Source organism: Mustelus asterias, chromosome 22, assembly GCF_964213995.1.
Source record: "Mustelus asterias chromosome 22, sMusAst1.hap1.1, whole genome shotgun sequence".
Classification (NCBI taxonomy): domain Eukaryota; kingdom Metazoa; phylum Chordata; class Chondrichthyes; order Carcharhiniformes; family Triakidae; genus Mustelus; species Mustelus asterias.
In genome coordinates this window covers 63271898-63293549 of record NC_135822.1, presented here as the reverse complement: position 1 = coordinate 63293549, position 21652 = coordinate 63271898, and the positions used below count along the sequence as shown (strand labels likewise).

The 21652-nt window shown below is 42.0% G+C and overlaps 1 protein-coding gene across 50 annotated transcripts in view; it reads left to right on the top strand.

Annotated features, from left to right (window-relative positions):
• The window catches only part of LOC144510121 (calcium/calmodulin-dependent protein kinase type II subunit beta), a 268446-nt gene that overhangs the window by 177407 nt on the left and 69387 nt on the right, over positions 1-21652 (top strand). For 12 of the 50 annotated variants that reach the window (XM_078239418.1, XM_078239446.1, XM_078239463.1 and 9 more), the window contains exons 9-14: positions 4189-4283; positions 6628-6750; positions 7237-7320; positions 10648-10690; positions 14304-14402; positions 19755-19795. In XM_078239418.1, coding sequence (XP_078095544.1) covers positions 4189-4283; positions 6628-6750; positions 7237-7320; positions 10648-10690; positions 14304-14402; positions 19755-19795 — 485 coding nt within the window. The remainder of the gene's footprint in view (positions 1-4188; positions 4284-6627; positions 6751-7236; positions 7321-10647; positions 10691-14303; positions 14403-19754; positions 19796-21652) is intronic. The other 38 variants (XM_078239439.1, XM_078239421.1, XM_078239447.1 and 35 more) reach the window with 4 other exon arrangements.

Below are 21652 nucleotides of genomic sequence, written 5' to 3'. Positions count from 1 at the left end.
ACCAAACTTTCTCCTCTTCCATCTGAATCAGAAATTCGACCATATTGTGGTCACTAGACCCAAGAGGGTCCTTCACAATAAGATCCTTAATTCTACCTACCTCGTTACACAATACCAGATCCAAAATAGCTCGTTCCCTCGTCGGTTCCGTAACATGCTGTTCAAGGAAACTATCCCGACAGCATTCTAAGAACTCTTCCTCCATTCCACCCTTACCGACTTGAGTCTGCCAGTCAATGTGCATGTTGAAGTCCCCCATGATTATTGCCGTTCCGTTTTTACACGCATCCCTTATCTGCTTGTTTATAGCCCTCCCTACCTCAACATTATTATTTGGGGGCCTATATACCACACCTACTAGTGTCTTTCTCCCTCTACTATTCCTCATCTCTACCCATAATGATTCCACGTTTTGTTCCTCAGAGCCTATGTCATCCCTCAGTACTACCCTGATATTATCTCTTATTAATAGCGCGACCCCACCACCTTTTCCTTCCTGTCTATTCTTCCTAAACGCCTGATACCCCTGGATATTCATCTCCCAGTCCTGGTCACCTTTCAGCCACGTTTCTGTAATGGCCACTAGATCGTACCCACTCGTGCTGATTTGCACCATCAACTCATTTACCTTGTTCCGAATGCTTCGTGCATTCAGGCAAAGTGTCCTTATTCCAGCTTTTATCTGGACCCGCTTTGATGAGTCGCAAACACCCTCTCCCTCTACTCCCTTATCTAAATTACCGCCTTCATTCACTTGCACCCTCTCCTCTACCATTAATTTTGTAATTCCCCTTACCCCTGCATCCTCCACCCCATCAATTAGTTCCTTGATCCTAGTCAACTCTTCTAGCTCCCCTCCCCCCAACCTATCTAGTTTAAATTCTCCCCAGTAACCTTAGCCAACCTACCGGCCAGGATATTGGTCCCCGTGTGATTCAAGTTCCACCCGTTTTTTGTATACAGATCACCCCTGCCCCTAAAGAGGTCCCAATGGTCCAGGAACCTGAATCCCTGCCCCCTGCACCAGTCCCTCAGCCACACATTCATCTTCCACCTCACTCCATTCCTGCCCTCACCTTCCCGTGGTACAGGTAGTAATCCTGAGATTACTACCTTTGCTTTCCTCTTTCTCAGCTGTCTCCCTAATTCCCTGTACTCCCTTTTCATGACCCCTTCTCCCTTCCTACCCACATCAGCGGTACCAATATGTACCGCTACCTCAGGCTCCTCTCCCTCCCACCTCAGGATTTCCGGGACGCGACTAGCGACATCCTGGATCCCGGCCCCAGGGAGGCAGACCACCATGCGAGAATCCCGCCTACCTCCGCAGAAACGCCTGTCTGTCCCCTTCACCATCGAGTCCCCGATTAATACCGCCTTCCTCCTCTTTTCCTTAGCCCTCTGAGTTACAGGGCTGGACTCCACTGCGGAGACACGGCCACTGCTGCTTCCCCCAGGCGGGCTGTCCCCCCCAGCAGTACTCAAGCAGGAGTACTTGTTGTGCAGAGGCAAATCCACTGGGGTGCTCTCAACCACCCTAGCCTTACCCTTCCTGGCCATCACCCACTTGGCCTCCTCCCGTTGCCCTGGTGTGACCACCTGATGATAGCTCTTGTCTATCACCTCCTCATTCTCCCTCATCAGCCTAAGATCCTCGAGCTGCAGTTCCAGCTCCCTAACACAGTCCCTCAGGAACCGCAGCTCGACACACCCCTCACAGATGTGGATGTCCGGGAGGCCAGATGCCTCCAGGACCTCCCACATCCTACACTGGGAACAACACACTGGTTTCACACTCATACTGGACACTTTATGTCAAGTAAGACAGTGAAAAGTTAATAAGAGTGTAAGGAAACAAAAACTCACCCCTGCTCGTCCAAGCCCTGTGAGCCAAAGCCCTGACAGCTCACTCAACTTCCCACTCACTCTGCTGCCCGCTACGATGCTGCCCGCTGTATACTTTGGTGCGCTTTTAAACCCTCCAAAAACTTCCCCAGGCATCTCCTGGCCCGACTTCCGGTTTTGAAAAAAACCTCCGATTTTAAACCCAAAATTAACTGAAAAAATAAATAATTAATTAAAGTCAGAAAACCCACTCTCTTACCCTCAGCCTGCTCCTGGGAACAAATCCCTGATATTAACAACTGATATTAAACCCAAACAACTGAGATTAAACCCAAACAACTGAGATTAAACCCAAACAACTGATATTAAACCCAGAACAACTGAGATTAAACCCAGAACAACTGATATTAAACCCAAACAACTGAGATTAAACCCAAAACAACTGAGATTAAACCTAAACAACTGATATTAAACCCAAACAACTGAGATTAAACCCAGAACAACTGATATTAAACCCAAACAACTGATATTAAACCCAAACAACTGAGATTAAATCCAAACAACTGATATTAAACCCAAACAACTGAGATTAAACCCAAACAACTGATATTAAACCCAAACAACTGAGATTAAACCCAAACAACTGAGATTAATCCCAAACAACTGAGATTAAATCCAAACAACTGAGATTAAATCCAAACAACTGAGATTAAATCCAAACAACTGAGATTAAATCCAAACAACTGAGATTAAATCCAAACAACTGAGATTAAATCCAAACAACTGAGATTAAATCCAAACAACTGAGATTAAATCCAAACAACTGAGATTAAATCCAAACAACTGAGATTAAATCCAAACAACTGAGATTAAATCCAAACAACTGAGATTAAATCCAAACCACTGAGATTAAATCCAAACCACTGAGATTAAATCCAAACAACTGAGATTAAACCCACAACAACTGAGATTAAACCCACAACAACTGAGATTAAACCCACAACAACTGAGATTAAATCCAAACAACTGAGATTAAACCCACAACAACTGATATTAAATCCAAACAACTGATATTAAACCCAAACCACTGAGATTAAACCCAAATAACGGAGAGTAAACCCAAACAACTGAGATTAAATCCAAACAACTGAGATTAAACCCACAACAACTGAGATTAAATCCAAACAACTGAGATTAAACCCACAACAACTGAGATTAAATCCAAACAACTGAGATTAAACCCACAACAACTGAGATTAAATCCAAACAACTGATATTAAACCCAAACCACTGAGATTAAACCCAAATAACGGAGAGTAAACCCAAACAACTGAGATTAAATCCAAACAACTGAGATTAAACCCACAACAACTGGGTTTAAACCCAAACAACTGAGATTAAATCCAAACAACTGAGATTAAACCCACAACAACTGAGATTAAACCCAAACAACTGAGATTAAACCCAAACAACTGAGATTAAACCCACAACAAATTCTAACAGGGTTGGGGACAGGGTAGATTCAGAAAGAATGTTCCCAATGGTCGGGGAGTCAAAAACTAGGGGTCATAGTTTTAGGATAAGGGATACACTTTTTGGACAGAGGTGAGGAGAAATTTCTTCACCCCAGAGGATGGTGAATGTGGAATTCACTACCACAGAATGTAGTTGAGGCCAAAGTGTTGTCTGATTTCATAAAGAAATTCGACATAGCTCTTGAGGCTAAAGGGAACAAAGGTTATGTGAGGAAGGGGGGATGAGGATATTGAATTTGATGATCAGCCATGGCCAAAATGAATGGTGGAGCAGGCTTGAAGGGCCGAATGGCCTTCTACTTCTCGTTTCTATGTAGTCCTGCATTGTAACTTCACCGTGTTGACACCTCATTTTTAGGTGTGCCTGGTGCGGCTCCTGGCGTGCCCTCCTGCACTCGTCATTGAACCAGGGTTGATCACCTGGCTTGGTGGTAATCGTAGAGTGGGGGAATATGCTTGGCCATGAGGTTACAGATTGTGGTTGAGTACAGTTCTGCTGCCACTGCTGATGATGACCCACAGCGCTGCATGGTTGTTCAGTCTTGAGTTGTTGGATCTGTTTGAAGATCATGCCGTGCTTCACAACACGATGAAGTGTATCCTCAGTGTGAAGACAGGACTTTGTCTCCACAAAGAGTGTGTGGTGAGCACTCCTAATGAGATTGTCATTTCCAGATGTACATCTAATGGGGCTGTGAATGTCTCTGGCTTAAATATTCACCTTTGGTTTAAACTTTGTATGAAAAATTCGGAGCTTCTTATCGATTGAAATGCATTTGCTTGTTTGTGCTCTTATTTTTTTTTGTAGGAGTTATTCTCTACATCTTGCTCGTTGGCTACCCACCTTTCTGGGATGAAGACCAACACAAGCTCTATCAGCAGATCAAGGCTGGCGCGTACGATGTATGTATATGAAAGTAACTTGATTTGACCAGCATGATAGCAAAATGCAACACCTTACTAATTCTAATTACTCATTTATTTTCCATCAACCTTCCCAGTCACAGCACTCAACTGACCACTTGTATGGAAAAGTCCTGACATTGCACAATCCCTCCCAAGAGCCAGAGTCAGTGGGGTGCCACCCCTGCCCCAAACATGGACTTAAATAGCAGTTTTCCAAACTTAACTGGTTATTTGTGTTGGAAAGACCCAGTTAGCCCACAGTCAACACTGCAAGAACAGAGGATGCTGGAAAAACTCAGCAGGTCAAACAGTATCTGTAAGCAGAGAAAACAGAGTTAACATTTTGAGTCTCTTTGGCTCTTCATCAGAACTAAAGAGTGGGAGAAATGTGTTCGATATTAAACTGTAGCTGTGAGAGATTGCAACAAGCTGTAGCAACGTTAAGAACAAAAGACAGATGGGCTGGTATGGGGAACATGAACATTGAGATAATAAATGTATGAGATTTATTTTTTAAAAAGGATTTAAGTTGGAGGAGAAAGTTGTTAAACACAATATTGAGTCCTGAGGGTTGTAACGTGCCCATCTGGAAGATGAGATGCTGTTCCTCCAACTTGCTTTGGGCTTCGCTGGAGCATTGCAGTAGGCCGAGGATGGACATGTGATCATGAGAACTGGGTGCTGAGTTAAAATGGCAAACAGAAGGTTGGGGTCATGCTTCCAGACTGAGCTAACATATCTGCACAGTGGTCACCCAGTCTGTGGTTAGAAGCCCTAATGGAGAGGTAACAATAAATATGCCTTGCCAGAGATAAATCCTCCTCTTTAAATATAATCCCAGAGATAGTATGAGTTATCAGGTTTCTGACCAGTAGGCTTGGGCATGCAGAAAACAACCATTTGCTCTGAGTTGGTTCAATCTGCAGATCTTGCCACCATAGTGATGTGATGAGTTTCCCATTGCTTTACCAGCTAGGTTCACCCAGACACATGCTCAAACATTGTCTGGAGCTGAAATGCATAAGAATGCTAGTTCCCAGTGATGGCTCTATCTTTCCTCCTTCCATCAATGTGTTGTCTTGATTACCTAATCATTGAAAATATTGTGGACTGTCTTGCTTGATCAAGTCTGCCACGGTGGGCCAATTTGTTCCCACTGCCAGACAAGCTGCTTGGGGAGCCAACTAAGTCTAGCTGACCCCTCCCCTCTGATGAGTTGGTCATTAGATAATTGATCAAGTTTGAGCGTGTGTTTGAGTCTTGATTCAGTAGGAACTTACCAGTTTTTAAAAAAGTTGATGATGGATATTAGCAGCAATATCTTTTCATTCATTAGTTGCTGGTGGCAACAGCTTTGGTTCTACTTTATCTGGGAATAGACAAGTCTAAGACTGCAGCCAAACCAGATTTACAACTTAGTATCGAGAAATAATTTTTAGGTTTCTTCAATATCACTGAGCAATGATCTGACAGTTGTCAGTGACATCATTGGTTGCAAAGGATAGAGTGTGTCACAAAAAACCCCTGTCTTTCCAGTAGCGAATATACATTTGGTAAAGCACGTTTTATCTTTTCTACCGAAGGATATCTTATTTTATACCATTGAGTTTGACATTGTGATTCCTCTTGTGATGGATTAATTTCCTGTAGTATTAATTGGTTAATGCAATCACTTGTGTTTATAAAGCACCTTTAATGCAATAACAGATCCAAAGGCACTTGACGGGAATGTTGTAAAGCAACATTTTACACTGAGCATCTTCAGAGATATGAGGGAAGATGACCAAAATCTTAAGCAAAGACATAGATTTGAAGGATGGTCTTGAAGGAATTGAGAGGGGAGGGTGAGGGAATTTCCAGCTAAGTGCCATAGCATCTGAAAGCAGAGCCACCAGCAGTTGAGCATAGAGTCATAAAATTTAAGAGCAATTAAAATTAAGGATCATCAAGAGACCCTGACCAGAATTAGAAAAGTGGAAATATCTTTTGAAGGTTGTGAGTAGAAATTGCCAAGATAGGGAGAGGTGAAGCCATGGAGGAATGTGGAATGGTGAATTTTGAAATTGGATGTTGCTTAACTGGGAGCCAGTATAGGTTAGAGAGAGGTGATGGGTGAATGGGACTTGCTGCAGTCTTTGAAAATGCTTTTGTAACCCATTTATTTTAAATTAGAAATGAAACCATACTTAATACTGACCAAGGCAGTAATAACTCTCACCTCCATTTGATGCAAGTAAAAGAAACAGATATGAACAGAAAGTGAACTTGTGGATAAGATACATGCCATTTCTTGCTCTTGCAAGTTCTCTTGTCTTATTGCAGTTTTTCTCTCCCGTGCTAGTTTCCTTCCCCTGAGTGGGACACAGTTACTCCAGAGGCCAAGAATCTCATCAACCAGATGTTGACCATTAACCCTGCCAAACGTATTACTGCCACCGAGGCTCTGAAACACCCCTGGGTCTGTGTAAGTGTTCACATACTTGCATTGATTAGGAGAGGGAAGAGTAGCTTCAGCTTGCATCATCATCCACAAAGGTAGTGTGAATCCAGTTTCAAAATAGGATCACTTTGGCTATTACAAATTGGAAAGCAGAAACTTTGCACCTTGAAATCTATTCACAAAGTAACATCAGTTGGACTGAACCATTTCACAAATGTTATTGCAGAATGTTATTTGCTGTGTATAATGTGGGTTGTTCACATGTAACTCCTCCGTCTGGGATGATGATCAAGTGTCCCAGATTAAAAGGGGTATGAAGAAGATTCTGATGATGCCCAGTTCACACACTTTTAAAAAGAAACACATGGCCTAGTGAGTTAATATAGAAAGTGTACTGTTTTTAATGGGCTGAGGAAATGAATGGGGTAAATATGTTCACAGTAATTGAAGCAAAAAGTGATCTTACAGAAAAACAGTCTTTTTGAAATGAAATGTTTTGTTCGCTTTCAGCAACGATCCACTGTTGCGTCCATGATGCACCGTCAAGAGACTGTGGAGTGTTTGAAGAAATTCAATGCCAGGCGAAAACTCAAGGTAAGAAAGATTGTATTCCAATCAGGGGCTGCGTCAAGTAGAATTTGAGAATCTTCTATCCTAATTATTGGTGTGTTGAGTCTTGTGATGACAGTTTTCAAAATGTTTTGATAGTTTTCTCCTCCTTTGGATCTGAACATGAAAAGGAGACTTGCCCTAGTGCACAGTTCCCAGCCTGGTTACAGAGTATTGTTTTCGGTGTTAGCACAAGGACCTGCGTGTTTCATATTCATGTAAGGGATGTGGGCGTAGCTGGCTAGGCCAGCATTTATTGCCCATTCCTAATTGCCTTTGAGAATATGGTGGTGAGTTGCTTTCTTGAACTGCTGCAATCCATGTGGTGTAGGTATATCCACAGTGCTGTTAGGAAGGGAATCCAGGATTTTGACCCAATGGCACTGAGGGAATGGCGGTATATTTCCAAGTCCGCATGGTGAGTGGCTTGGAGGAGAATTTCCAGATGTTGGTGCTCCCATGTATCTGCTGCTTTTGTACTTCTAGATGATAGTGGTCATGGGTTTGGAAGATGTTGCCTAAGGGATTTTGGTGAGTTGCTGAAGTGCATCTTGTACATGGTACACACTATTCGTCAGTGGTGGAGAGTGAATATATGTGTAAGGGATGCCAATCAAGCAGACTGCTTTGTTTTGAATGGTGTCGAGCTTCTTCAATGCTGTTGGAGCTTCACTCATTCAGGCAACATCAAAGTTTTTTAAAGTTTATTTATTAGTGTCACAAATAGGCTTATATTAACAGCAATGAAGTTACTGTGAAAATCCCCGAGTTGCCTTATTCCAGCACCTGTTCGGGTACACTGAGGGAGAATTTAGCATGGCTAAAGCACCTAACCAGCACGTCTTTCGGACTGTGGGAGGAAACCGGAGCACCTGGACGAAACCCACGCAGACACGGGGAGAAGGTGCAGACTCCGCACAGACAGTGACCCAAGATTGGAATTGAACCCGGGTCCCTGACACTATGGGGCAGCAGTGCTAACCACTATGCCTAATGCCATTCTCCAAGTGGTGTTCAACATGGGGGAGCACTGATTCATCAGCTGAGGAAGGGGAGGGGTGGGATGGTACATGGTAACCAGCAGGAGGTTTCCAGCCCATATTTGACCTGATGCCATGAGATTTCCTGGAATGTTGAGGACTCCTGGGGCAGTTCCCTCCCAGCTTTATACCACTCTGCCACCAACACTGCTGGGCCTGTCCTTCTTTTAGGACAGACATGCCCAGGGATGGTGATGGTGGAGAATCAACCACATAGCTGTGGGTCTGGCGTCACATGTAGGCCAGACCAGGTAAGGACGGTAGATTTCCGTCCTTAAAGAACGTTAGTGAATCAGATAGGTTTTTACGACAGTCGACTATGGTCTCATGGTCATCATTAGACTTGTAATTCCACATTGTTTTCACTGAATTATTCAAATCTTACTCGAATTCCACCACCTGTCATGCTGGAATTCAAACCAGAGTCCCAGAGTATTACCCTGGGTCTCCAGATTGCTAGTCCAATGACAGTACCACTATGCCACTTCTAAATCAGTTAATTAACTGCAGGCAATAAAATTTCACCAAATGCTGGAAATTCTCAGCAAGGCAGCTAGTATCTGCAGAGAGAGAAACAGAATTGAGATATCAGATCAATAATCTTTCTTTCATCAGAATGACCTTGCTGATTATATTCAGCATCCTGATTTTTTTGTTTCCCTTTGGGAGGGATGAATGTTGGCTGTTATACATGGAGAGACTAAATGCTCTTTATCGAATCTTGCCAAGGGATCTTCAATGTGCACCTGAAGAGAGTTAGCAATGCCTCAGTCCCATGTCTTATCTGAAAATGCAGCGCTTGCTGAGTTTGAGGAGTTTGTCTTGAACCCACAACCTTTTTACTTGAAGGAGGGCGGGCTACCATTGAGTGAAGATTGACACACATACCACACAAGTACAAATAAAAGTAAAAACCTTTGTGATTAGCGAACTCAGATCACAAGTAGATAAAAGAAATTGAATTATAAAGTATCTGCACATTGCGATTTGGGTAAAATCCAGAAAGTTGCCATTTAATCCATTTTTGAAGGTTAGACATTTCTAGTAATTGCACAATACTCGAGAAAAACCTTTGGAAAATATCAACTCATGTACACAGAAGACTAAAGAAACACAAGAGATTTGCATGATACCTTCTCATATAAATGTATCATGCACCATGAATTATATTCTGTGATGTAATGATTAGACTGTTCACTGGAACAATATTGAACCTTGGATGGCCTCAGAAGTTCAGTGTATCACAAAGCAGTTTGTCCATTATGTTTCATTTCCAAACTGCTAACTTGATTTATTTAAAAGGAAATGAACTGAAGTGGAAACAACTTTAAATTGCATATCTTTTGTAGGTGTTGAATGAGTAAGTGACCAGACCTGATATCTTCAGTCCATTGCTGCTAATTACAAACCCAAGGTGAGGCCACAGCCTCACTATGTGCAGTTCTGGTCGCCACATTATAAGAAGGATGTGGTTGCACTGGAAGGGGTGCAGAGGAGATTCACCAGGATGTTGCCTGAGATAGAATATTTAAGGAGAGTTTATAAAGAGAGTTTGGATAGGCTTATGTTGTTTTCTTGAGAGCAGAGCAGAGGAGGTGGGATGACTCACATCCTTTAAAAAGTACCTGGATGAGTACTTGGCACGCCATAACATTCAAGGCTATGGGCCAAGTGCTGGCAAGTGGGACGAGGTGGGCAGGTCAGGATCTTTCATGAGTTGGTGCAGACTTGATGGACCTAAGGGTCTCTTCTGCACTGTAGTATTCTGTGATTTTGTGAGTCATTCCTGGCTGAGTGGGTAACACTCATCACAGGTCAGACAGCCATAAGTCTAAGCCTCACTCCAGAGACTTGGAGCATGCAATCTAGACTAACAGTCCAATGCAGTACCGAGGAAATGGTGCACTGTTGGAGGTATGTGGACCATCTTTCATTTGAGATCTTGAACTGAGAGGCCCTGACTGCCCCCTCAGCTGTGCAAAAAGATCCTTTGGCACAATTTGAAGAACAGCAGGGATAGTTTCCTTTGTGTCTCAACCAAGATTTATCCATCAACTAACATCACTGAAACGAATGATTATTTATCAACTGCTGTTTGTGAATGCAAATTAGCTGCTGCATTTCCTACATTGAAACAGTTGCTGCATTTTAAAAGTCCTGAATTGAAATGCTTTGGAACAAACTTTCGATCGTGAAAGTTGCTTGAATGTGATTGTGATGTGATAGTTTAAATTATTTCCATTGGCTGACATTTTCCTTCTCTCCCATCCAGGGTGCCATCCTCACCACTATGTTAGCAACACGAAACTTCTCAGGTACGTTTCAAATCAGCCAATTCTCTCATTGAACCCACAGTCAGATGTCTTCTGGAACTCTGATGTACAAATTAATTGCACGCCATTGATGCTTCTGGCATTTCAGGAGCTTGGCTCATTAGTCATCTAAATAACCCACAAGCAACTGCTTTTATTGAGTTGAAAAATAGCTGTCTCAGAATAAACCAGTGGGACATATTTTCACAGCTGATGCACACAGGATGGGCCAAATGGCCTACTTCTGCACCTAACAATTCTAAAATAAAGTCTGGCGCCGTACACAAAGTTGAAATGGTAACAATTTTTTTCAGCAGTAAACTTCTTCAAGAGACCCACAGTACTTCACATGCTTTGGGAAAATGAATGCTAAGCAGAGGAAGGAGAACTGAGGAGTTGGTGAGCAAAAGATGGATTTGGAGGAATGTAGGAGCAGGCCTAGGTCATCTGGCTCATCAGACTGTTTCAGTGAGATTATGGCTGATATTTGACCTCACTCCGTTTACCCCACATTTGTCCAAATCCCTGAATACCTGTGGTGAACAGAAATCTTTCAACCTCAGATTTAAAATTAATACTTGACTCAGCATTATGTGCCTTATGTGGGACAAATTTCCAAACTACGACTGTCCTTCACTTGTAAAAATGTTTGTTCATTTATTCTAAAAGACTTAACTCTAACATGACTACTCTGCCCCCATTCATGGACTCTCCAAATAGTTTCTCTCCAGCTACCCTCTTATTTCCCCATAATATTGGAAAATTTGGGCCAAATCACCCCTATGTTCCTAAATTCCAGGAATTTGTATTTTGTGTTAGCTCTTCGTGTCATTCAACCTCTGCTGTTCTGGTATCATTCTGATAAATTTATGTGAGGTTAGAGGGATGGAGACATTTAAGGAAAGAAGTCAAGAAAGTTGGTTGCAAGCAGTTGAAGTGTCTGCAGATTCTGCTGGAAATGGTTTGTGAAGGTGCACTCATGACCAAAGCATGAGAAGTAGGCAGTTTGAGAAGGGACATGAGGCTGGAGTCAGTATGTAGCTGGAGTGGGTGAGACATGGGAATTGGGAATGGGTGGGGGTTCTAGAGCCAAGTCATTGATTTATAACATTTGTGTGGAGACCAAATGTTTTGCATAGGACCAGTTTCTAGCTGCAGTACAATTTGTACACATTTTCCTCAGTACCTTTGCATTTTCAGCTTCACTTTTCACCTTTCGTGAAGCATATATTTTTGCATGATAATAGATAATTTTAAACAATCTCATATCTCAGAGTGTCACATATCATGCACACAATCATTCTTTCATTTTACAATCCTTTACAGCAACTTTGAACATTTTAACTGCACGATTTGAGGAGCTTAACATTTTTCAACCTTCACATGAAAAAAGCTATTGAATTTTTCCTTTGTTGTCCTTGCTGATTCCACGTCTCCTCATTATGAGAATGTTGGTACATCGCCGCATCAAGGATTGGTGTGCCAGACTTTATAACTTGAAAGAAAATGTTTCAGGGATTTCAAGTCTGCCAGAATACAAGTGTCAGCTTTCCACTATAATTGTCAATGCAATTGTTCACCTCCTTCCTTCTATGATTCACAGCAATGTGTTCTGACTCATCATGAGAGTGTCAGACTGCTCAATATGGAGAGCAAACATGATTGTGCAGCACAGACGATTAGATCTACTCAGTATAAGGACAGCATTCAGTTTGTCTTGCTCCTCCATTCTGTGAGTTGGGTTTGCCTCCTTCCCTGTATTTATATACAGCTCATTCACTATAAAAGCAATGTACGTTACATGTCATAGACCTTTGTAAGTCCAACTACTTTTATCTCCCTTCTGATAAATTACCTTGGACGAATTAATGGACACCGTGTTTATTCCAAAGCAGCCCATGTTCTGATGATATAGAATTGTAATTATGAAATTATGACAGTTATACATTTTTTTTCTTAATTAGTGGGAAGTGGGAGTCATTGCCAAGGCTATCATTTATTGCCCATCCTGAACTGCCTGAATAATCACACCTGGTCAATGTCTATTCTAGCTCGCTCTCCCTTTGATAAGAAATAACCTGGAGAGGAGTGCCTGTGCCATCTATGCACATTCCTGCTGATTGATCCTTCACTTTCGGTTACTCTATTTAATTATTGACTCCAGCTTTGCAATGTGTTCAGCACAATTGCGCTGCCTACATTTGTAGCTGAGACACCCTCTGTCCTCTCTCCCAATTCTTGGTGGAGGGAGAATTCGAGGCAAACTGCTCCCCTGCACTCTCAAGCATCCCGTGCTTAATTGTGAAGCTTGTTATCAGAAGCAACCCTGGATCCCATCAGACTGTGTGCATTCTCAATCATCAGTCCAATTAAAGGATATAGATTCACTTTTAAAATATTAATTCACAGCATGTGGGCTTTGCTGGCAAGGCCAGCATTTATTGCACATCTGTACATGGCCTCGAGAGGCTAGTGTTCTGTCTGCTGGAACCACTGCAGTGATATTCCTACAGTGGTCACAGCAGTCTTGGCATGATTGAGTGGCCATTCAGAAGGTAGTTCGCTGATTTAACAATGGGATTTGAACTCGCGCCTCCAGGTCATTAGTCTGGGCCTCGAGATTGCGTGTCTAGTAATGTAACCAACGGTGCTACGATTCTCTGAAGCCCAGGTAACGCACCTGCTATCAGCCAGGAAAATCTATCTGGACAAGCTATCTGGAATCTGTTAGGTTGAAGGAGAGAAGGGTTTCCTGCTCCTGATATACTGGTGGGTTTCAATTCATTGATGACTGTGTTTGTGTACGTTGTGAGTGAGAATGGTTGGTGGGGATGATGTGGATGGTGCTGGACAAAGGAAGAGAGCAGAGAAGGGAAGTGAACAAACTTGCATGATGAAGCAGAACTACAGCATTTCAGGCAGGATAGGGTTGCAGACATTGGCATGCAAAGTTAGTAAAATTTGAACCATGTGTAGAGTTAATGAGGTTTCTGCTGAAGTTAGAGGGTGTCTACACATTTGCTGTTTCGCTTCAATTTATAAGGTTCTGAATCATGTTTACCCTGATTTGACTGAACTTTCAGAAGGAAGGTAGAATTCCTGATTATCTGCTGCAACTTATGCCCCAATAAGCTGCCTATATTGCTGTGGTTCCCAGTTTAGCTGTGGAATTGCATCAATGATCAGCAAAGTTTGAGAGTTAAACAGGATATCAAAATTGGACATCAAAAAATGAGAATGAATCCCTTGGCATTGCGAAGAGGCAGCCTCTAGAGATCTCTTTCACGGCTCCTGTCTGGCTCATTGGGTTTAGATGGTTGATGTAAAACCAGTTAAACTCCATAGTATGAGAAATCCTGTGAACCACTGTAATTGAATTGGAGCCTTAAATAGTTATCCATGTGCATCGTTCTAGACGCAGTGGTCAAAGATGGTGCCGAATTTCGATTTATATGCAAGAAAGGAGTTCCAATGACTGCAGATGTGCATCAGGATTTGACAAAAGTTCATAGAGATATGTGGCACAGTAATCCACCTCGAATAAATTTAGTGTGTGGTGAAGCAATGCTGAGTGTTTTGCTGATGTTACTTGCTTTCTTTTTATTCCCGCCAACAGTGGGCAGACAAACCACTGCGCCAGCTACAATGACAGCTGCCGCCAGCGCGACTGTTGGTCTCGTTGAACAAGGTAGACGTGTGCGGGCGGACACTGCAGGTGGAGGGCATGCTCAGAACTAATGCTCTGCTTTCATACCTTGTGAACGTACCCTACCTCATGTATTTGTTGTCTGAATATTTCAATTCCATTTTAACTGGCTGGGCAGCAAGGAGAAGCTTTGGGTGATTTTTTTTTAATGTGAGGACCATCAGAAATGAGAAAGGAACTCCCATTACAGGCACTCAATCAAATAGGCATCAGTTTGATTTCAGATAATTTGTGAATGAGGTAATGCTTGAGATCAGCCTTTGAGCTGCTTGGCAAAAGCATATTTTAGCCTAAGCATTAATGTACAATTGATGCAGTTCTTCTGAGCGGTTCAAGTTGATGACAGTAAACACCTGCTGTATCCAGAGGCACTGACCATAAAGTTAGAACTCGGAAAACCAGCAAGCTCTTGGTCCAACTGATCAGGTTGCTTGCTGTGTAGTGTAGCCGAGATTGTAATGTCCATTTGCTGCAGTCAGTTTGGTTTAGATGTTTTTTAACCTCATTGGTCCTTTAAGTGTCTGTCTTGCTTGGTGCAGTCTATTTTGTATGCCCCTGTCTTGCACAACTGTGCAATGTTTTATGTAGCACTGTTGCTGTCGTCTGAAACAAGTCAGGTGTGGGTTTTAGACATGACAAATTGAATTTGGTTTCGTCAGTTTAGATCATCTCTAATATTTAACAGGAGTGCTAGGCATTGGCACATCTTTTTATCTGGTCTCTGGGGACTAACCTCCCACTTAATTTCTCAAAGAGCAATGGTATGTTGTTCGAGTGAGAGAAAGACTTGCTGTAGAACATTTGGATTAGCTAGTGTTAATGAGTTTGGAATGCTGCCTGTCCAAATTGTGCCTGGATACATAATGAATACATAGTGGAAGTCCAGCAAAAGAGCACTCTTTCACTCCCCTCAGTGGATATGCGCATTATGATGTGTCACTATCACACAAACCAGAAGCCTGCCTCCTTTCACACATCCTTCCCTGCTTGAAACCCTTACCTGAATTGAATAATCTAACCTTAACTAGAACAGCCATGACGGTGTTGACATGGACTTGCTCATCCTGACATTGGCCAGCCTGGGTCCCTGAACCTGATTGATAACCCAGTGATCTCAGCTGGGTCTTCCAGTGTAGACACTGAGTGCAGAGAGTATCGGGCTTGAGCATTACGCCCCTTGAGACTCATTACACCGGCTGACATTCAGTCTCAGATTTAGATAGTACTTGTGAATATGAGAGTCTGCCCTAAGGAGGAGAGGTGGTATTGACAGTATTTGTATATCCTGGGGATGATAATGTAGTGTCAGTATAGCGTGAGGATAATTTTCTTTTGGGAACTAGTCAAATACTGGATGAACCAGCTTTTCCAGAATCTGACTGATAAATGTCCCTTCAAATATCACAAAAGCTTTGCCAGCAATGAGATTTATGCAGTTAAACACTCAGAGCTCAAAAAATGCAGACTATACTTGAATATTATTCAAGTGTAATCTCGTTTAAGCAATGTACTCCTGGGCACTATTAACACTGGGCAGAAAAAGCAGCCTGATATCAGAATTCCCAATTATTGCCAGTCCTTGGGAAAAAAAATATGAAAATCAAACAGATTTTGTGAAAGTAACAATTGTATTTGGCCTGTCTGAGTTTCAACTCGGTTATAAAGACACTGAGGCAGCTGTACTTGCGAAACATTCACACAAAACTATCTCAACATCCTTGCAGAGTAAGATGGTAAGGGGGAGAGAGGAGGGATTAAGTTTATGTGGCGGAAGTAGAGCCGGGTTTGCACACCCTGGGGATGATATGTAGTGTCAGTATAGTGTGAGGATAATTTTCTTGCCTCGCCGACTGATTTGTTGCTTCGACGTGTCAATGGCTGTACTTGCACTTTTGAAAAGTGAATGCTGCATGCAGAAAGAAAAAGCCGTATGCATGTGAAAATGGGGCTTGCTTGCTCTGTTTTGTGTGTTAAGAGGTTATTTCTCCCTATCGCAGTATCTTGTGGCAGTGGGATGAGTTGCATGTGTGGTGGTAAAATAATATGAAGATACTACAACTCTTTACAGGGTCATGTGCTGGAGAGCAGTTAAGCATGAGACCTTCTGAAATTGTTCAACTAAAAAGGTTTAAATGGAAATAACACACTACTTCAGATTAAGATTGATACTTTGGTTGAGGGTGCTATCTTGCACAAGTTTCCAGGGAAACAATCTAAATTCACTTAGAATTCACTCTTCTCCATTTTCCAATCAGGGATTCAAGTGACCTCTCTCCTTCCTTTGTTGGTAGGCCACAAGTGCAGTCAATATTGACTACGTTTTTTCCACCCTATCCCTTTTGGAGAAACTATTGGTCTCCTGTGAACATATCCCTTCACCAAACTCCTCACTGAGGTCGCATCTTACAGCCCTTCCCAAACAAACCAACTGCATTCATTCCACCCTCAACAATCCAGCTAGGAAACTCTCCTCCATCCCTCAGCACAGCACTCTTCATGGGATTCCCCTTTCTATCCCTCAGTCCAAATCTCTTCTCCCTTGCCCAACAAACCAAATGATAATGGCATCTCTGTCCGACAAGAATCCAACTCAAATCAAGTAAATTGATCTAACCTGGAGTCACTAATTCTTCTCCAAAATGAAAGAAATGCTTTGAGACATCTGTTTGAAGGGAAATGCAAATGCTTTCCTTTTTCTTCATAGATATTTTAGACTTTGGAGCATGGTCGTGATGCAGTTTGTTTGATTTGGTCTCGGACACTGCTTTTCAGAGCTATGCACCAGAGGCATCTCCAGTCAGGCAATGTCTGCTCAGAGGCATCATTCCCTCTGAGAACTGCCAGGGTCGTAAGCTTTCCTTGCTTTGTGCATGGTGACCACGGGCAATTGTAAATAGGATTGATGTAATGTTTCAACTGCTTTCGAAGTCGTGCTGCAGGAAGATAGGCACAGCCATGGGAACATGGAGACCTCAGACTCATTGAACCACAAGGAACTGTTGAAAACTGGCCACTATTTGATTTAATTTCTTGTCTTTCTCTTTTGAATCATCTGTCTCCTTGACTCCACCTCTACTTATTGCAAGGTAAGGAGGGCTTCATTGCCATTCCAACAAGCTCCATACTTAACTCTGCTATCGTTGATTTGTTTTTGACCTAACCTCTCCATTTTTTATTTTCTCTTTTGCTGTTTTCACCTCAGTTTAGCCACATTTATGCCTGAACAGATGTGTACATTGGAAGCAATACATTATGTAAGATACAATATTGAGTTTAGTTGGAGGTTTTTAAGCTTTCTAAAATTATGGACTTTTTTCTCCATGTGGAGGGAGATCTATATGATGGTGACATTGAAACTGTCCTTTGGGTTTGCAGTGGTTTGAAAATGTCAAGGTGACACTTGGAAAACTTTCCACCATGATGACTAAACTTGTGTACATCAGTGCATGGGGTTAGACTAGGGTTCACATTAGGACTGGGGCTTGCAGATTAATTTCTTTTAAAACAGTGAAATCAATCCTAGATTTGTGGCAGCTTAAGTGACACCGTAAGATGGCACCAGAGTTCACATCTGGTTTTGAAGAAAAGCTGAAGGTTTAAATTTTGGAATTCTGAATTTCCTCAATGCCTCCATTTTATCACCAATTCATTTCCTAGTCTGCGAGAACTGTATCAAATCAGGCATGAAGGTTGTAGCATTTCCTTTACAGGCTTACATCCTGTATTGGGTTTTGTATTGACTCAGGCGTCCAATGGATGGTTGGCCTTTCATTTCGATTGTGGAGATCACTGGGCACATTGTTCCTGCCTGTCATTCCTCCAGACTCCCACTCTTTCATTTTTCAGCAACAGCAGAAGGCTTCTTGAGAAGGAGTGTGTGATTCGGGCTCATTCCTGAGGTTTTGGAACAGCGAATTCTGGGACCAATTTCAGGGAGAGTGCTGGAGATTGCAGTTGATGTTAAGATAATAGCAGTGAGCAGTAGCTGGGATTTGCAGAAAGTTTTTTTTTCATGTGTGCTTTTTATATAAGGCAATGAACAACTCCACAAACTGCAATGAGCAAAAATGACCAGTTCAAAAATATTTTTTAACTTCATCTTCTGAATGTGAGCAAGGTTGGCATTTATTGCCATCCTTAATTGCCCTTAAGGTGGTGGTGAGTTATCTTCTTGAGGCATTGTTGGTGGTCTCCGACAGTGCTGTTTGGCTGGAAGATTGTTTGGCATACGCTCTTTTTACTTATATATCAGTTGCCCATATGTATAAAACTATAGAACCCCTACAGTACTAAAGGTCATTTGGCCCATGAAGTCTGCACCAATTCTCTGAAAGAGCAACTTACCCAGGCCCACTCCCTTGCCCTATCCCAGTAACCCCATTCATTTTATCATGGCTAATTCATCTAATCTACACATCTTTGGAGTGTGGGAGGAAACCCACACAGACATGGTGAGAACGTGCAAACTCCATGTAGTCAGTCAGCCAAGGCCAGAATCGAACCAGGTCCCTGGTGCTGTGAGGCAGCAGTGCTAACCACTGTGCTATCCGCCACCCTTTACAATTAATTAATTTAATTAGTTATTAAATTAACTACACACCTGTCAGTGGTTCGTTTTACAGGTAAGTGTACAAGAATTTACAAAGGAATGGATTAGGATCTTTTGGGTAGAACCAGACTGGTATTGCAGATGATTACAGTAATGCGATTTCTCTTGGTACGCTTCTGATGCATCTAATCCAAATTTTTGTTCCATGATTTACTTTTTCTTTTGAGGGATTGAAGTTACCGGTAACTGTGACACAACAATTGGGATTGCCTTGAACAACCTCCTGTTTGAATATGGTAGATTAATGTAAATATCGATAATCGGGGAGGGGGAAGAAATGATGGAGCCCAACCACATGGGTAAAGCAAACATTGCAACCCCTTGAATGATCTTCCCCTTGAACTGTGAGGTCGTGGGTTATGATATGTGACTCGTTAATTCCTCCTGAGCCAATTCTTTAGAGGGTGGGGGGGAAATTCTCTCAATGCGCAAGCACTCCAGAGGCAGTCAGGCAGCTGCACTATTTGTAGAGGGGCTCATCAGTTTAAGCTGATGTGCGCACGGCCATAGTTAGGCAAATGTTGGACCTGTGTATGCAACAGGAAAAACAAGGGAGTCAAAGACCCTGTTTGCTGATGAATATTATTGAGCATCTGGTGTCCCGAGCTGGTTTATTTGTACTTGGACAGAGTGTATTGTTTGCAGTATTTACAGCGCAATTGGAAACAGATACATTATAATCCTGACAGGACAGTCATGGCAAGTTGAGATATAAATGTAATTTTCTTTTCTTTTCCATTTTCAAAATACAGCAGCCAAAAGTTTATTAAACAAGAAGGCCGATGGAGTCAAGGTAGGTTTTCAGCTCAACCTCTGTCTTTCCTTCTCTTCACAGTCGGTTGGTCGATCCTTATTTGCTTTAATTTTTATCTTTTTAGTTTGCATTTTCTGGCTTCTGTTAGTGCCTGCTATCACAGTTGAACAATACAAAAAGGAGCTTTCAAAATAAAAAGCAAGGAATTATGCATGATATTCGAAAGTACTAAATGAACTGCAAATTAGTAGTAGAGCTACAAAATGGGCGACTGCAGTGATTCAACATGTAAATATATTGTATGCCTCTGGGTGAGGCATTTAGCTGCATTTGACCCAAGGGAAACTGAATGGGCAAGCTTCAAACCAAAGGTTTAACTTCACACAATCTTTAGCATTTATTCGGCGGAGATGGTGATTAAAAATTTTTTTTAACTATTGCTCCGCCGTGACTTCCCTCCCAACACGTTCTTCCCTCCCCACATCCTGTAGCCACACAAACAATGTCATGCATCCAGGACTGTGGTGATGCATGCAGTGTGATTAATATCCGAGTACATTTCAGCAGTGATCAATGAGGCAATGTTATGCATGGCTACAGTCACAATACAAACCAGTTTCACACATTGTGGGAGTTCAAATCAGTTAGGAATCACTTAAGATCAGTGTTAAAAAATGTATTTCCATTACAGTTCTTTGTAAGCCAGTATTGTTGGTTTTTCAGTTGATTTCCTTTGAAAAATGATGCAAACTATATAGTAAAGGCCAGAGTAGCCTTGCCTTCAGGTGAAGTCCAGAGGCAGTGAGTTAAGCTCTATTTTGTTTTCTCATTCCTCTTGTCATCATCCTTCAGTTTAGGTGTGCACCCCTCAGTGGAAGTCGGTGGGCATTTAGGACAGAGGGAAACATGGTGAGATAAACATTAGCGATGTTTTTCCCTTCCCTGATGTTTTGAAATGCCCAACCAAAACCAGCAGATGTTGTGGGGGAAAATATTTAGAAGAGTAGCGGGGCTTGAACTTGAGTCTTTGCTGTGAAGCCAAATGCTCTTGTCTCTGCAACTTGAGCACCTGCTGGACGAGCACATGGTGAGGTTACCATTAAGTAATCATATTGGACAACCAGCAGAGACTGGTTGTATCATCTGCCTTGTCACAGACAACTGGGCAATTCAAATGAACTGAATAATTAGCTCCTGATATCATGGCTCAAAGGTTTTTTAGTACTGCTTGAATGAAAAATTAAGCTAAAACGGGAAATGTTTCAGCTTTTTGTAATGCGACATTCTTTCCATGGACAAAACAAGTTGTATCTTACAGTTTATCCAGTTGACTGGGACTTGTGTCAAGAGTGTGCAATCCACTATTGACCAGGGAAGGGAACCCATATTACACAACTTGTGTAAGGCAGCAAGGTGTGCTAAACATTTTTTTTAAAAACAGGTTTAGTTTAAAGACTTAAGAATATCTATTAGGTCTGTCAGTATTTAAAACGGTTGACATATCCCATCTTTGAATAGAAGTTGGCTTTAACCAAGAGCCTCTGTCAGAAAGGCTACCATTTTTATTTCTACTGTTGCTGTAGTCTGCCAAGCATTTCCAATTTTTAATTCAGTTTCCAGATTTCTTTTGATCCTAATTTGTCAATTATGAATGAGTATCAGTATGTGGCTTTGCAGAGAATTACAAAGCAGCAATTCAAAAGAGCAGTCTGTTGACGTGGCTCACTCATTATCAGCAGATTGTTGAATGAGTTTGGGCAGTCGTGGTGAGGATTTGTAGTAGTTCAGGACTTGGAGATTGAATGAATTACTTACTGTTGTATAATTGGATCAGTAGTTTAACAAATTCAGTCACCTTTTTTGCCCCACCACACCATCTGCCTCCCATCCGCCACT